Raw genomic sequence first — 17303 nt, 5'->3', positions numbered from 1 at the left:
GGGCCAGTTGTGCTGCAGTAGCTACAATACATTAAGCGTTGGTGGCTTAAGCATGTTGTATTTCATTATTGAAGTTTTGTTTTTGTTAATTTTGAGTTTTCATTGAAAGTTTGTTTACTTTTATTTATAAATTTAGTTCATGTAAGCTTAATTTTAAAGTATATTTAGAAAAGAATTTTATATTTTTATAAAAGAGAAAAAAAAAGACTATGTTAAAGTTATAAACTTTAAACAAAAATACAAACTTAAAAATGAACTTAAATTTTAACAAATATTTAGAAGAATAAAAAGTTTAAACTACTGTCTGAATGATTTCAAGAATAGAAGTTTTATACACATTATAAGTAGCCATGGAAAACCAAGACTTAATAAAATTGGTTAGCAAACTGTATATATTTGAATTACAAAATTATTCTATTTTATACTGTAATAATTTTGAATCAAATTTTTGAAACAAATTTGTATTAATCAAAACAGTATGTAGCACCTATACAAATAGTTTTCAGCAGTACTTAAAATTATTTATAGCTTTTATTTTGATTAAAACAAAGTAAGATAAAATATTGTTTTTTTTTTATATTGACATAGTATAAAAAGACTCATATAACTTAAAAATTAAATATTAAAAATTTATAGAAAAATATTTTGTAACAGCGATTTGTGTAAAAGAAATTATAGCTTTTTGGAAAAAAAGTATATGTTAGTAAAAATATAAGCATATTATTAAAAAAAAAGTTTTCATATATTTCTTTTGATGTTTTGGTTTTGTTCAATATATATTTTATGTCAATATACATTGTAAAAAAATTAAATATTTACAAATTTTAAAAGTTTTATTGGCATAAGTTTAAATGTACTTTTATAATAAACACATCGTTATATCAACAGATATCAAAAAAATCTTACAATTTTTTAGTTTTCTTTAAGTTCAAAAAACAATTAAAAACATTTTGTTGTTATAAAAAGTGCTTAACTGTCAAAAAAGAAATTAGTTGATAATTCTTACTTTTTAAAGAAGAAGCTCATAAGTTTTAAAAAATTTTAAAATTAAATTCCAAAAACTTAAACCATAACTATAACTTATGAAACTTTAACTTCAAACAAATAAATTAAAAGTATTGTACTTTTTTACATATTGAAAAGAAAATTACAGGTAAAGTTTAACGCAAGACAATAACAAAATACTACTATTAAAGATAAAGTAAAAAAAAAAGAGATTTGTTTTTTTTTTGTATCTTAGTCGTAAATTAGTTAGTAGTTTTGTTACAATGTACGAACATTATTTCAAATTCTTGCAACAAGTTCAATCAACATTTCAAAATTGTTGGAACAACTTTAATTAAATGAAATCACGAGATAAAATAAAGTGTTCTATAATAAAGAAGAATCCTAATCTAAAAAAAGAAAGCGTTTTATCTTGAGACTTTTAGTACCGTCAAAAATGACCCAACAAGTTTATTAAAAATTAAAATAAGTTCATAAAAACTTGAGATAAAAAAATAAAATTTAGATAATTGTCATTGATTCTCAGTGCATCCTGGTTTTAATTTATGAAAGCGAAAGTTTCGTAGTTTCAAATGGTTGCATAGGTATAACTAGTATACTTAGATACATTAAACTACACTAGCGTTTAGTCATAATATTACTTAATAAAGATATTGTCTTAAAAATTGAGATGTGTTGATTTAATTGCGTCATTTTTGACCATATCCAGAAAAGAGCATTTAAGTACTGATAGTTTGGTCAATGCAGTATTTGAGTTCTTCAAGAACTTGTGTACATGACGTTTTAGTATAAGAAAAGAAATCTTAAGTTACTAGCAGTCTCTAGAAAGGTCTTGTATAAATTACAATACGACAAAAATGTAAAGCCTTTGTTGATGAATATCAAAAACTACTAAAAAATTAGTAGAATTAAAAAAATATTTCTTAAATTCTTATCTTTTTAAATATTAACTAACTTAACTCGCAAATCACTTCACTTATAATACTACACTAGTGTAAGTTACAAATAATTCATACAATATTTTTTTTCTATGCTTAATAATTTTTATTTTATTTATTGTAACTTAAATTGTTAAGTACATGTTTGAAAGAAAAAAACAGTTGGTTATAAATACTAAAATAAAGTAATGAGTTAGTTCAAGAAGTTTTTTTTATTAATATAACATATTTAAAATGTTTTAAAGAAATATAAAAATTTAAGAAAAAAGTGTTTTTTCGAAAAAAACCTAACTTTATAAAATGGTTTGAATTCAATTCAACTAATTATAAGGTTTATAAATACTTTAAAAATTAACTACAACTTTTAGTAACAAATTTAGGGAGCAAGAGTTATGATAAAGAATGAAAAAAATGAGTGGGAATGTGCTACTGTAGAAAATTGTAATGGTGCAACGGTTTTACTACTTACTGATTTTGGAAAGGTTTTTTAAACTTGTTTGATTTAAAATAATTTCTAAGCTGATCTAGTATAGAATATACGTCTTAAAAAAAGATAAACTTTGAATTTAAATTAGATATTTGTTAAGTTTACTATTTCTAAGAAAATAAATGAGAACGCTCTTAAACTATTTATTTACTATTTTTAAATTTTCATTAAAAGTATCTTACGTTAATTTGAATACACTTATAAAAAGTACAATCTAAAGACAATAAAGATTAAATAATTAACTAAATGTTTTATTATCAACTTTGTATAGCTTCTTTGTGGTCTATTAAATAAGCTAGCTGTATAGAAGAAAAATTTATAACAGCTAAAACCATAGCTTTAATTTCAAGCAAATATGTTTGACAAAACAAATGTATTTTTAAGCTAAATAAAATTTTATTGTATGGCATAACTACACAAAAAATACTTGTACAGCATGATTATAGTAAACCGTTTACTTCTTCATTCTGTTAATGTTTTAAAGTTTTATACAATGAAACTAAATAAACTCCTTATAATATTTCATAGGGAACAATTTAAAAAAAAAGTATCAATGCAAACTATTGTACAACATAATGAAAAACAGACTATCGAGAAAAGCCTAAATAGTGTAGATGGGGAGTTTTTGAAGCCTATGTCAATAGAAGTCGAAGAAGGGTCTCCGGACATGGCTCGTATGAGTGAACTGAATGAAAGTACTATTCTTGCAAATCTAAACACTCGTTATAAAAAAAATGAAATTTATGTAAGTGTGTGAAAATTAAATTTATTACTTATGTTGTTGAAAAAAACTTAAAAATAAAAATTAATAAATGCCTACAACACTGCAAAAATTTTGAATTCAAATAACTTTTTAAGAAGGTTTATTTTTAATTAAATTAAAAAAAAAAATTTTTCACTTAATGATACACAAGTATAAATAAACTTTTATTCAGAAATGATACTTAAACTAAAATGATTAAAAAGTATGCTTATCTTCGTAGTTCGATTAATCTAGTTGAACACATAGAAAAATATTTATGATTTTAAGATAAACCCAGTAATATTACGTCAAATTGAAGGCAGGAAGTTATTTAATAGTTAATGTTTAAAAAGCTGAAGTATCTACTAATTTAAAAAAAAACTTATGGTGCTTGTAATTAAATTGCTATATCAGATTTTTTCACCGATTAATATTACATTTAAGCCGGACACATATGTGGGGTCGGCTATTTGAGATATGTTATCAATAAGTTTGATAATAGGCGTCTTATTTTGATTAAAGGTAAATAAACTTTTTATTATTTTTGTTTGATAGTTAAAATTTTTTTATCTTTTAAAATTTAGATTTTTTTGATATTTAAGAAATCAATACTTTGTTTTACTACAATTTTTTTAAGTAGAGGTAGAAGATAACATCGTTTAATAAATTATAATCGTTCAATTCCAAGTATTCTTTATAAACTTAGAATTTTTACTTTAGTAACTATACCTGAATGAATATCTTTAAACTAAAAGTAACTGGTATTAATAAACTAAAATTGTGGCCAAGTTCTGTAAAAAAACTATGACATTGACAATGACAAATACAATAGAAGCAATGTTCAAAACATACTTACGTGAAACATTTCTCTTTGAAAAAGTACTTAAGCACTCGTCAGAAAATGAGAAAATTTGCTAAAGATTTTTTCAAGAACTTTTTTAGTTTATGAATTTATAATAACTATAAAAAAAATTAATCCTGAAAATTTTATTTTTTTCCCGTTCGATTACGTAATAAGGTATTTTATAAACCTTAGCAACATTGTATGACTTTAGCGCATTTTTAGGTTTTTAAGTTTGTAAAAAAGTATGCTTAAAATAACTTTAAAATTTTTATTCTTATACAAGAAAAATAATTGCTTAACTAAATGAAAACATCTAACTGCGTATTTTTAATGTATTTTTCTTGCGTAAAACACTTTATTTATGTTTAATCTATGATTAATTAAGACAACAGTTGAAATAAAGTTTAAGGAAAACAAAATGACTAACAAAAAGAAAAGTACTATATAGCTAGTAAGATTTTATAACTTTTAATACATGTATACAAAATAAAAATATTGTTCAAGTATTAGACGAAAATTTTTTAAGAAATAAAACATAGAAAAAGGTTTACTTCAATAGAAATAGAATAATGCTTATGAGCATCATAAACGTTTAGATTTAATCTAAATAAACAATGCTTGAAATTTTGTTTTTAACTATTTTTATTTAATATTAAAGTTTTTTCCGATATTAATCAAAATCTATTCAAAACTATTTAAATTCAAATTAATAAAATACTGTTTTGTTGTGAAGTATAAGATTAACTCTTATTAAAGAAAGATTTTTTAGTATTATATCTCTTTTGTTAAGAACTTATGATATTTAGATGTATTTGAAATATTAATGAGTTTTAGAAGTATTTTAATTTTTTATGTTTATGTTTGAAAAACAATTACCTTTTAAAAAATTATTCCTTAAAAAAAATAGTATAAAAAAAGTTTAGATAAAATCTAAAATATTTAAAATACACAAAAAATAAAACAGTGCGTCGTTTAATATATTAAGTTCATTATTGTGATTTTTTAAATGTAAAAAAACCTAAACTAATAGTTTAAATCGAACTTTAGACTTATATTGGATCTATACTGATTTCTGTAAACCCATACAAACGAATACAGTCTATGTACTCAGATGAATGTTTAGCTTCGTACAAAAACAAAGACTTAGGAGATAGGCCTCCACATGTCTTTGCAATTGCTAACGAATGTTTTAGCTGTATGTGGAAAAGAGAAGAAAATCAATGTATCCTTATAAGGTATTGTCAATAGTAACTTAATTTTTTAAAGCTAGAATCAGTAAAGTAAAAAAAAGTAGAATATTTACTTCTATAGATACATTAAAAAAAAGTTCACTGTCTATTATATTGCTTATAACTTAAAATAGGTTTTAAGTATAGTTTTACACACCATTAACTTAAAACTTAAAAGAAAGTTATTTAAACTACGAGGATTTATTCGTTGTTAATATTAGAGTGTAATTATATTTTAATTTTTTAAAGGTTAAGTTAAAGATTTAGTTTTCAGTAACTAAATGTTAACTTAATTAAAAACTAAATAAAAAAAATTATAATTAAAACTAGTAAAAACATGTCAATAAAGTACATAAAAAGCTGGCATAGTTAGATAAATGACGTAGTACAGTTTAGTCGGTTTTCTGTAAAATGACGTTAAAATTCATGAGTCATTTAAAGGGGTAGTTTTTAATGAGACCGTACAATTTTATTTACAATTTTATATAAGCTAATGTATTTTATTTTAAGCTTAGTTAAGTAATAATTAATAGAATATTAAAACATATTTTATTCCTTAGAATAAATATTTATAGCGATTTTGATAATAACAATGTTTAACTATAAGAATAAAAATAATTAATTGATAAGTTTTTATTTATTAAATTAATTCAAATGTTTAAAACTTGAAAAATATTGGAAATATAATACAAAATACTTAAGAGTAAAAAAATTATAATTTCTGTGAGAACTTTATGTGTTTGTATTTTGTTTTTACAATATAAAGTTATAAAAAAAGATAGCAAAGTAATACTTGTTAGCTTTAAAACAAAACCATTTCAACTTTAATCGTTAATCTTTGTTATTTTCTAAAATGTTTAAATATTGTGTTTATTTTAACAAATTTAAAAAAAGTTATGTAAATTTTGTTTAAAAACTAGTTTCGTAAGTTAAGTATTTCTTCATTTTATACTTAATATTGGATAATTTCAAACAAGTGTTAAAAAATAATAAAACTCTTTAATAGCTTTGCTAATCATAAACATTGGTAGCTAAAAAGTGAAATTTTTTGAAAAAAAAGCATTAGATACAAACAAAAAAAAATTGGAACTTAATCTACAAATTATCCATTTATTAATAAAACATTGGTGCAACATCTGCATATTGATTAATGTTTGGCATCAATAACAACTCGCGTGAAAAACATATCGGCAGATTGTGTACTTAAATTCTAGAAAAGATTAGCAAATTTACATAGAACAACAATTAAGAAGCCTAGAGTTTTTTTTGTTTTTTAAGTTTTTTATTTGTCTAAAACCTTATATTTTTATTATACTTTTTATTTTTCAAAACAAAACCATAAAGCCAAAAAAAGATAATAACTACAGTATTACGCTGTATAAAAGAAAGTAGTACAATTTTGAGTTTTGATATTACATTTAAGTTTTAAAGAAGACAAAAACTTTTGTATTAGAGTGTAATAAAAAATAATCTTATTTGGCTTTACAGTGGCGAGAGCGGAGCTGGAAAGACAGAAACAACAAAGTTTATGTTAAGATACCTTTCTAGTATGAGTCAGCTTCAGCAATCAACAAAAAAAAAGTATAAATATTTAAATTAGCATATAATTAAAGTAATGATGTTTATTTAAAAATTACAATGTTTTTAAGCAAAAAAAAAAAAAACACAGCAGAGGTCTTATATTATAAAAAGAATATATGTTAAACAATACTTAGAAATACTAGGAAATAAACATAAAGTAATAAAATCAACTACGATCTATTTTGTAGTTATTTCAAGTATTACACATTTTTCTTAACATTAATTGTTAGCTTTAGTTTTAGTTTTTATTTATTTCGATATTTTACTTTTCAATAAATTTTAACAATATTTTTAAACTTATTCTTTGTCTTGTATTAGAAAAATATTGTCATCAACATATAAAAATCTACTTTTGACAACTTTACAAATGCTATAGCGAAAACGTGCCGAACATTTCTTAATTGAGCCAAAATTTAAAGCTTGTGTTGTTACTTGTATACTTGTTGTACGTTGTATAGTTTAGTAATGTATAAAGACTCTGCTACATTAAAAAAATAGTTTTCACAGATTCTTACAGCTCAACAAAAAAAAAGTGATTTAACAAAAAAAAAATTATAAATAATAAACACGTTTTTGAAATGAATTAATTAGTGTTTACGCAGTAAGTAACGTTAAAAGACAATAAAATAGGGAGAAAAGAAAGTTGTATTATAAGAATTATTCAAGATAAACAGAATTTTTGTTTTAAAACAAAAAAAAAGATAAAGAATTCAATTTCAGACAAATACTTTCATAAATCGTTACGGTTAAATTTTTTAAATAACAATATTAAAATAATTCAGTTATTTTTTGTTAAACAGAACACCGTGAAAAGTTTTTTAGATATTAAAAAAATTAATACTCGAAACTCGAAAGTTGGAAATATTTTTGTACTGTAAAACTAAAAAACATTCAAATAAAACTTAAAAGTCACTAGTTATACCAAAATCAACAAAAATCTTTTATAGTTTTTTACAAGATAAATAACACTATTTTGTAGCTTTATTCTAATCTGAAATTAAAAAACATTTAAATTTAAACTAATTAAAATTGTTAGTAAATTTACTCAACATGTCTATAGATAATGGTAATAAACTTTAATTTACATCTGTACTATCATTAAATATAAATATTTTATAATTTATTGTAAAAAATTGTTTTTAATTTATTTTTAACATTACATATTTCTTTATATGTCTATTAAAAGCAAAGTTTAAACATATTAACTTTTTAAGTATCTTTACTAAAATTTATAAATGCTTAAAATTTTTATTCACACTGCACTAGTTTTAAATTAAAAAAAAATTATAGTAGCGAAGATGACTTATAGCCACTGTATAGTATGTTTTTGTTTACTTTTGCAAAAAAAAAATTATATTAGCTTAGAGCCGAATGAGGGATTCAAAAAATCAATAGAAGCATCAATACTCGAAAGTGGCCCAATTTTAGAAGCTCTAGGAAATGCAAAAACAGTTTACAACAATAATTCAAGTCGCTTTGGAAAATTCATTCAGCTTCTTTTTAATGAGTCCGGACAGATAAAAGGAGCACGGATAACTGATTGTAGGCTTTTGTTTTATACTTTTAACTAGTTTTTTAAACTTTTAAATATTTAAGGATAAACACTTAATTATAAGTTAAAGATTAAAAAGCTAAAAAAATCTAATATATAATTAATATGCTTTATATGTCTTTAATACTAGGTCTAATAAATTTAGTAATTTTTATTTACATGGAAAACTTACACTTCACTTGACAACTGAATTTCAATTACTTCTGCAACAGATCTTTTAGAAAAGGTGAGCATTTTTATTATAATTTATTCAGTTTTTATTTAACTGTAAACCTGTATTTTTTTTTATAGCATCGTGTGGTTCATCAAAACCCAGGTGAACGAAGCTACCACATTTTCTATCAAATACTTCGGGGATTATCTGAAGAAGAAAAAGGTAACTATACTTTTACAGTAATTCAAAAATAGGTTTTATTACAAATAGCTTCTAATAATGTATTAGCTAAATTTTTACTTTTAAAATGTTCAAATTATTAGAGAAGTAATTTTTATATTTTAAAAACTAAGACTGTTTTTTTGCTTTTTCTTTTAATAAACAAACAAACAGAAAAGTTTAAACTTACTGAGCCTGAAAACTTTCACTATTTAAACCAATCAAATTGCACTAGTGATCCTACCTTAAACGACAAAGAAGATTGGGATGCTTTAGATGTTAGTTGTTTAAAAAAAATTTAATGACCTTAAAAAAACAAAAAACTTAAATTTAGTTTTCATTTTATTTCATATGCCGTTTCATATTCAAGAATTTCTAAAGTTTTAAATGACCAGAAACAATATAGACAAGGCTGTAATTTTTCATATTGAAGTTTTTAACGAATGATAAAAAGTTTTTGAGTTTTTATAAATAATGAAATCTAGTCTTAAGTAATTAAATGTTTATAATAAAACTGCAGTATATTTCTCATTTATGTATTGATAAGTTTATTAGTTCGATTGATATACTTTTTATTAATAAAGTAGATTATTATTCTACACAAGTGTTTAAAATTTCTCTTAAAAATAAAAATTATTAAAGATGCAAGTATAGAACTGTAGAAATATTTGTTAATACACTTCAGTTTGAAATTTGTTGTCGAAATTTTTACACAACTTTTCATTTCAGTAAAATTATAATTAAAAAACTATGAAACCATAATTTAGTAACGGTTGCATATTTTTTACATAATTTACTAGTATTTACTTTTTAAACTTTCTATTAATTCTATAAACAAACACATTAAAGCAAGTACTTAGATTAAATATCTAGTTCACCTTAAACTACAAGTCCAAAGTTTAAACTAAATACACAACTTGAAGTGTAACGTAATAGAATGCGCTAGAAGTATTGGGGTTCAAAGAAGGTCAACGCGAAGATTTTCTCAGTGTTTTGTCCGGAATACTTTATCTCGGAAACGTTGAATTCGTAAACGCCGGTGGAGCTCAAGTTGCTCAAATTGATGGTGAGCAATGTTTTTGTATATAATATTTTTTTTAAGCACAGTAAACAAATTACAAAAAACATTTTCGCAATAAAATACCAGAGTTTTAAAATGTCTTAGAATTCTATTAAATAGGAAACACTTTCTTGTGGAAAGTTTTTTTGGTTTGTAGAAGCTTCTGTACTTTTATAAACAAAATTACTTTTCTAAATAATTGTTTAACAGTTGATAAATCGTTTTTCCTCTTTAAAATAGAGTTTTCTCAAATAATACTAGATTGCCTACTTCATACTCTTTTAATTGTAATCAATAATGTAAGTTTAAATTGACTTTATTTCTGTTAAAACTTTACTACTTTTTTAAAAATAAACAAATTTTAATTTATAATTTTATTTAATTTTAATAGACAAGTAGTAGCTTTGGTTGAAACAAAAACAATAAATTAAGCTAAAACTTAAAAAAAACTTGTCATTTTATTGATTATCTGAGAAAGAAACTAATTTTAAGGTAAAGCACTACTTCATGAAACTAAATTAAAAGGTAAAAAATGTTTTGAATAGTAGATGGAAAGTAAATGTTTGATGTTGTTCATTGTTTAGTTTTATGTGAGTTGCATAGTTCACAGTTGTTTGTTTGTTGTAAAACTGGATTAGCTTCTTTTCATATTAAATCATATTTTTTAAAGTTAACAAAATTGAAATAAATTTGGTGTTCTCAAAAAGCTAAACTTGTAAAAACTCCAAAATTAAATTGTATCTGTAAGTTTTTGAACTTAGATCCTTTACCAACAAATGAAACGATAGATAAAAATCATTACCTTTTATGGTATAGCACTTACAAAAAATTGTAATTTAACTTGAAACTGCGTGTAGATTAATTTTAAATTGTAGAGCATAAAATTTAGTAAAACTTTTAATAGACTTTTTTATTTTTAAAGTTTTAAATGTTTTACCTAATAAAAATAAAAAATACTATGTTTATTTTCTTGCAACTAACGCATGCTTTAAAAGGTTCTCAATTTTATTACGTCTATTTTTCTTTGAACATTCTTTCTTTTACGTACAAATTTTTAAATTTTATAGCACTCTGCAATTAAGTTCCAAATTATTTTAGTTTTAATTTTATATTAAACACTTTGCAACTAAATTTCAATGGAATCAATGAAACATAAAACGGTAAGTTTATACAGAAAACGTTTTTACAGTACAGTTTATTAGTTAAAATAGATTAATAAAATTGAAATAACATATAGAAAACCTAAATTTATATTTATACTTTTTAAACTTAAAAGCTATAATTTTTGTTAGAGTTATACTACAATGTTATTATTTGAAAAAATGCTGTAAAAAATAAAAACATTGTTTGTTTAGTGCTCGTTTTTTTACAGTAATAGAAACAGCTTCAACGCTACTTGGAATTGAAGGAGAAAGGTTGGAAGGGGTAATGAAAGAAAAAACTATTCAACTTAGAGGGGAATATATAACATCACCCCAAAGCGTAGAGCAGGTAGTTTACATTTTAAAATAAATTAAAAAAAGGTTTTTTATTTTTAGAAAACTACAATTTTATAATAAATTAGTTTAACCTATTTTTTGTGGATGTTTTGTAAGTACGAAATATTTAAGAAAATTGTAAAATTTTTATTTTCTATCTTTCTTAAATGTTATTCAAAGTAAATTTCTTTTTTAAAGTCTTAAAAAATATGTACATACTTTTAGTACAATATAAAACTTACATATAAATTTTCAGACAGTAGAAAAACTTTTAAAAGTATACGCTTAGTTTTGTAAGGCTTTAATTTCATAGCTAATTTGAAAAATTTTAGAAAGCAATTAAAAACGAGTCGTTTGAACTATTATAATGAAACATTTTTGCACAAACACTCTAAATTTTTTTTGTGAATGATAACTAAGCGGTTATAAACTACAGTAAAGTTCAAAAAAAAAAAAACGTTCGACAAAAATTATTTAGGCTGGAGCCTCAAGAGATTCAATTTCAATGGCTCTTTATTCTAATTTATTCCGTTGGGTAATATCAAAAATTAACGCAAAGATTAAAGGACCAGATAATTTTCATTTTATTGGAATATTAGACATATTTGGATTTGAAAATTTTCAAGTAAGCTTGTTTATATCTTTTTTTTAAACATTTACTGTAAACTCAATATTATTAATGCTTAACGTTTTTAGATCAATCAATGTCAAATATTATTTTTATGCTTAAAAAACAATAAAAAGTTACAAGACTTTGTAAAAGTTAGTTAAAGGAAACATATTTTATACTAATATGCACTGAAACCTGGTTATCACAAAAATTTTAAAAATTGTAAAATTTTTCTTAATGGCTTTCATAATTTACTAAAAGTTATTAAAAAATTATAAAAAAAAACTGGTATTTAGGAATATATTTAAAAAACTAAATAAATATGTCTTGTATTTTTCATGTAGAGCAAAAAATATACCTGACAGACATTTAGATTACTACCCATATAAATTATATATCAATGGTAAAAATTAAAGAGTTATTAAGTTCCTGGCCTTTATAAGAATAATAATCAAATTCAAATAGTTACTCAAAAAGATTTACTTGTTTAGCTACTGACATTTTTGAAAAAAAACCTTTCTTAGTTTTTGTGCTTTAAATAGGTACATTTTTGCTACAAACAAGATTAATTAAAGATTATAATTATAATTATAATTAATAAAAGGTCTAGTCTAAGTTATTTAATCAATGGTTAAAAAAATAAATAGCTAAATCAAAGTTAATTCAAATATTTGTTTGACAACTTTGGTTATGCTGTATTTTATTTTATTTATATTTTCTAAAATTGAAATTAGTTTTGAACTTACAAAGAAATTTACAGCTCTTTCAAATAAATTAATAAATAAATTCACTCTTAAAATATTTTAGCTTTACAATGTTTATCTAGTTTAAAAGTGTATTTTTTTTAACAAACTTTTATCACTTACTTTAAATTTATTATAGTTTTCACTATTTTTGACATATGTAAATTAAAAACAGGTTAATCGTTTTGAACAATTTTGTATCAATTTTGCAAACGAAAAACTACAGGAATATTTTAATAGGCATATTTTTAGCTTAGAACAAATAGAATACAGCAGGTTTGTTTAATAGATATAAAATAAATTAAGTTAAGCTAACTGTATAAGGTTACCAAAAATATAATAACATTCTTTAAAAAAGAAAAAGACTTAATATTTATTTAAGCTTATGATTTTTTATAAAAATGTTTAATTTTTATCAAATCTAATATTTTCTGTGCTTTAGTTTATTTTATAGTCAATATACGTTAGTTAAAAAATAAGTTTATTAATAAAATAATATTTTTGCATTTTAGAGTGTTTTTAGAGATGTACAGCAATTTGAAGGTTTTAACTTCCTGTAAAACAAAATTAAAAGTTTACTTATGAATACAAATGCCAAGCTTCGATTTTTTGTTTAAGATTATTCTTGATTTCAATAGTTTAAAACTAATATTCTATTTTTTGACCATAAAGTTGTTTTGTAATACTAAACAACAAAGTTAGTACTATTAAAAAAAGATTACATGTGTATAATTAAAACTTTATTTTTTTACATAACACGTTAACATTTTTTTTACTTAAACTAAGTTATTAAACTTCTAAATAAATAGTTCAATTATACAGCTAAAAACATGTATTTTTGTTTTACTTTATATTAATAAAGTTTAATAAACTTGGTATTTGTTTTCTTGGAAGGGTCAACACATCTAGAAACAAAATACACAACTTTTGACTTTACAAAATCAAAATTATCTAGCAACCATTAATTCTTATTATTGTAAACTAAATGCTTAAATCAAATCAATTTTTAAAAAATTAGCTATAATTTAAAACGTCTCTTTTAGCTAGCATTGAATAAATAAACTAAATATTATTTTTGTTTAAAACTTTGTAACTAATAGGTTAGTTAAATTGTTTTGTTATGATTTTTTTGATTAATAAAATATTTCATAAAGTTTGAGCTTTTGTGATGAAAGTTTTATGGATGATGATCAAAAATATTTTAACAATTATAAGCTTTATAAGCGTTTTCATCGTGACTAAAAGTAAGTCATATAAAGAAAGGTAGTATTAAAACCTTTAAATAATTAATAATCAAGTTACACTTAAATTTTCATCGCTTTGACGCAAAACGATAAATATTTTTCTTATAATAAACACAATCAAAACTTCAAATAAAAACATCTGTGCACAAGCATATATCTATACATAAACCTACTTAATCTAGATATTTATCTTTTTAATTATTTGTTACAAATGTGATTTTTAGACTAAATCATCTAAACAAGTTGCTATTTTTAATGTACTTATCTCAACAATACTGTAGAGAAGGTATTGACTGGTGCGAAGTCGAATGGATGGACAATAGCGAATGCTTAGACTTAGTTGAAAAAAATCTCGGATTAATTTCACTTATCAACGAAGAAAGTCGGTTTCCAAAAGGAACTGATGCATCTTTGTTACAAAAGCTTCATAATCAACACAAGGTTTATACATACTTTTTTAACTAATCTATATGAATGTCAAATATTAAGTCACAAGTTTTTTATTATATGTTAATTTAGTTTTTAATTTTTTTTTCCAGAAAACTTGTGTAGTAATAGATAAAAACTAAAATAAACATGTGAGAAATAAGAATTATTTTTTTTTTTAGAAAAACGTTTTCTATGTGAAACCAAGGGTTACTGGAAAAGAATTTGGAATAAAACATTATGCTGGAGAGGTTTTTTTTCTCTAGATAATTTTCATTTATATAGTTATTTTAAAATATTTATTAAAATATAATAAACTAATGACCCTTTAAGTTATGTATTTTGAAAGTTTGAAAAACAGAAAATCATTTTAGATTAACAAAATTTAAAACGTTGTTTAATGAGTTAGTCAGTTATTATGTACAGTGAAATAACCTTTTTTCATTTGAATTTAAGAAAAAAAAAACATTATTTATGAACCATTACGATAAACAAAAGTTGTCTTTGTTCATTTCAAGGTTTTTGAACCTGTATAGTTTGTTTAATTCGGATAAATTTTATTTTACTACTTAATTTTTCAGGTAATGTACAATGTTGACGGCTTTTTAGAAAAAAACAGAGACACTTTTAGAGACGATTTACTTGTACTACTGAAAGATTCAAGGTAAATCTTAAAAATTTTAATATAAAACTTTAACTACTAGCTGTATATTAATAAAATATATTAAACTTTATTCAAAAAAATCATAAAATTCGCTAGCTTTATTTTTTTTTAACAGTTGTGACTTGATATACGAGCTTTTCGAAAAGACGCGGGTTGAATCAGATCAACCAAAAGGAAAAGGAAGAAGAAAACAACAACCCACAGCAGGGGGACAGTTCAAAGTAAGCAGATGCTTGACTGAAATTTTGCTTGTCATATATCGGTTTTGTGGTTTGCCATTAAAAAAATATATATATAGTAGGTAAAAAATGACAAAGACCATTATGATTATTGAAAACAAAAGCTAAAAACTGAATACAATTAAAAATAGCATATAAATACCTAGCTGAATTACGATTGTTTAAACTTTTAAAACCAAGCTCTGTATACATATAGTTTTACTTTTTTACTTTTGTTAAATATACTTTGTTTAAGTTGTCGAAACAAATAGTCAATTATTTTATAAAACTTATTAAAAATACTTGTTATTAAAATTTAAGGGAATCAATTTTTTTAGTTGTAGTATATTTTTAATTGATAGTTAGACTTTTTTTTTGATTATCAAATAATAAACTAAAATAGTAGCGGATTTAAAAACATATATAACTCTACTAAGCTGAACAGCAAAAGAATAACGATAAACAAACACAAAAATGGTCAATTTTATATGTTTAAAGATTATTTTTTGATACAGACTAAATAAAAAAAATCCTACTTTCATAGTTTTAAACTATCGTGAACATACTTCAAACGCATAAAGTTTAACTCGATAGTTTAAATATATCTTTTATTATCATTTTATATTTTGAGTATTCTCTGTTACTTAACTCATTAGTTAATTTTTTGTTACATAAATAACTTTAATTTAATATTTTTAACGATGGATTTAAAGAATATACGTTTAAGGTCAAACATTTTTGGTTTTCGTGTTACGGTTTTTTACTGAATTCAAATTTTTTAAGCATTAAAAAGATATTAGATCGTTGACATTTTAAAAGAGGTAATATTAAAAACTAAGCTAAGTTTAGGAATTTTTATTTTAAATAATCTTATAAAAAGTTTTTTTTTATATACGACGGAAGCATTTTAATGAGTAATCTAACGACTTTTAATTGATTAAAAATTATTTAGAGAACTTGCTAAATATTAATATTATGAATGTTTAAGCAATAAAATCAAAAATTAGTTACGTCTAAAAGAATAAAGTCCTTTTTATATTTTCTTAACATATGCGTTTTAAAGTCTAAGCTTTATTTACGGTACGAAAAAAGAAGTAATTTTATATGTAAACTACAAAATTGAATTTTAGTTATAGTTCAAGTTAGTTTAATATTTTTTTCTTAATGAAAGAAAGGTTATCTGAGTACGCATTCAAAAAGAATAAAAATAAACAAAATTTTAAATAACTTTGTTAAAGTATTGTAGCTTAAAGTCTAAAATATATATGTAAAAATCAAGTTTTATCTTTTTAGGCGATTTTAGTAAGTCAGGGGGCAATAAATAGTAAGGGGCAGAAGAGAAAAGGGTAAAAGTATTAAATTTTGGACAAAAAGGGGGCAATAGCTAGGAATTAATTTGTATTAGATGTAGTTTGGTTTGTAATGAACGGGGGTATTATTTTTTAGTTGTTTGAAACAGGGACGTTTATGAAAAAAGATAGAGAAATCCTGGTATAAACAGTGACTTTCACTCGTTTTTACTAGCTTATATATATTTTATAACTTCTTTTTTTACACTCTTTATAGTTTAGCAAATATTTTTTGGATTTTTTAAGAATTTTAGTTATACCTTGAAATCTTAAATACTATAAAAATTATTAAATCAATTATTTTTATTTATGTTTAATTTAAGTATAAAATGTTTATAAACTAAAAGGTTAAAACTTTTAAGTTAATTTAAAAATATTTGTTTATTTTTATTTGATAATACTTCTTTTAGAAATCGCTACACAGTTTAATGGAACAACTTTCGACAGCAAACCCGTTTTTCGTTAGGTGCATCAAGCCAAATGTGGAAAAAGTAAGTTATTAGCATACTTTTAGAGTTTAGATAAAGTTTAATCAATCAATTTTATAGTTACCAGAATTGTTCAAATCTGATGTGGTGTTGAACCAGCTCCGTTATTCAGGAATGTTGGAAACTATAAGAGTCCGGAAAGCAGGATTTCCAGTTAGACGAGCTTACAAAGATTTTTGGGACAGGTTTTTCAAACTTTTATTAAAGTATAAAAAAAAAACTACTATACCAATATAATTTAATATTAAGATAAAATTAAAAGCATGCTGGTT

General features: G+C 22.6%; 1 protein-coding gene across 1 annotated transcript in view; it reads left to right on the top strand.

The window, feature by feature from the left end:
• The first annotated feature begins 278 nt into the window (after positions 1 to 278).
• The window catches only part of LOC145829681 (unconventional myosin-X-like), a 32007-nt gene continuing 14982 nt past the window's right edge, over positions 279 to 17303 (top strand). The window contains exons 1-19 of the mRNA XM_082937537.1: positions 279 to 377; positions 2324 to 2425; positions 3017 to 3175; positions 5064 to 5251; positions 6734 to 6826; positions 8187 to 8368; positions 8591 to 8604; positions 8670 to 8754; positions 8926 to 9029; positions 9688 to 9817; positions 11184 to 11302; positions 11768 to 11914; positions 12818 to 12918; positions 14168 to 14327; positions 14495 to 14563; positions 14894 to 14976; positions 15092 to 15197; positions 16954 to 17034; positions 17092 to 17216. Of these exons, the coding sequence (XP_082793663.1) occupies positions 351 to 377; positions 2324 to 2425; positions 3017 to 3175; positions 5064 to 5251; positions 6734 to 6826; positions 8187 to 8368; positions 8591 to 8604; positions 8670 to 8754; positions 8926 to 9029; positions 9688 to 9817; positions 11184 to 11302; positions 11768 to 11914; positions 12818 to 12918; positions 14168 to 14327; positions 14495 to 14563; positions 14894 to 14976; positions 15092 to 15197; positions 16954 to 17034; positions 17092 to 17216 (2075 nt within the window). The 5' untranslated portion in view covers positions 279 to 350. The remainder of the gene's footprint in view (positions 378 to 2323; positions 2426 to 3016; positions 3176 to 5063; positions 5252 to 6733; positions 6827 to 8186; positions 8369 to 8590; positions 8605 to 8669; positions 8755 to 8925; positions 9030 to 9687; positions 9818 to 11183; positions 11303 to 11767; positions 11915 to 12817; positions 12919 to 14167; positions 14328 to 14494; positions 14564 to 14893; positions 14977 to 15091; positions 15198 to 16953; positions 17035 to 17091; positions 17217 to 17303) is intronic.

This window comes from Thalia democratica, chromosome 2, assembly GCF_965202585.1.
Source record: "Thalia democratica chromosome 2, ktThaDemo2.hap1.1, whole genome shotgun sequence".
NCBI classification, from domain to species: domain Eukaryota; kingdom Metazoa; phylum Chordata; class Thaliacea; order Salpida; family Salpidae; genus Thalia; species Thalia democratica.
This window is presented reverse-complemented; position numbering and strand designations above follow the sequence as displayed.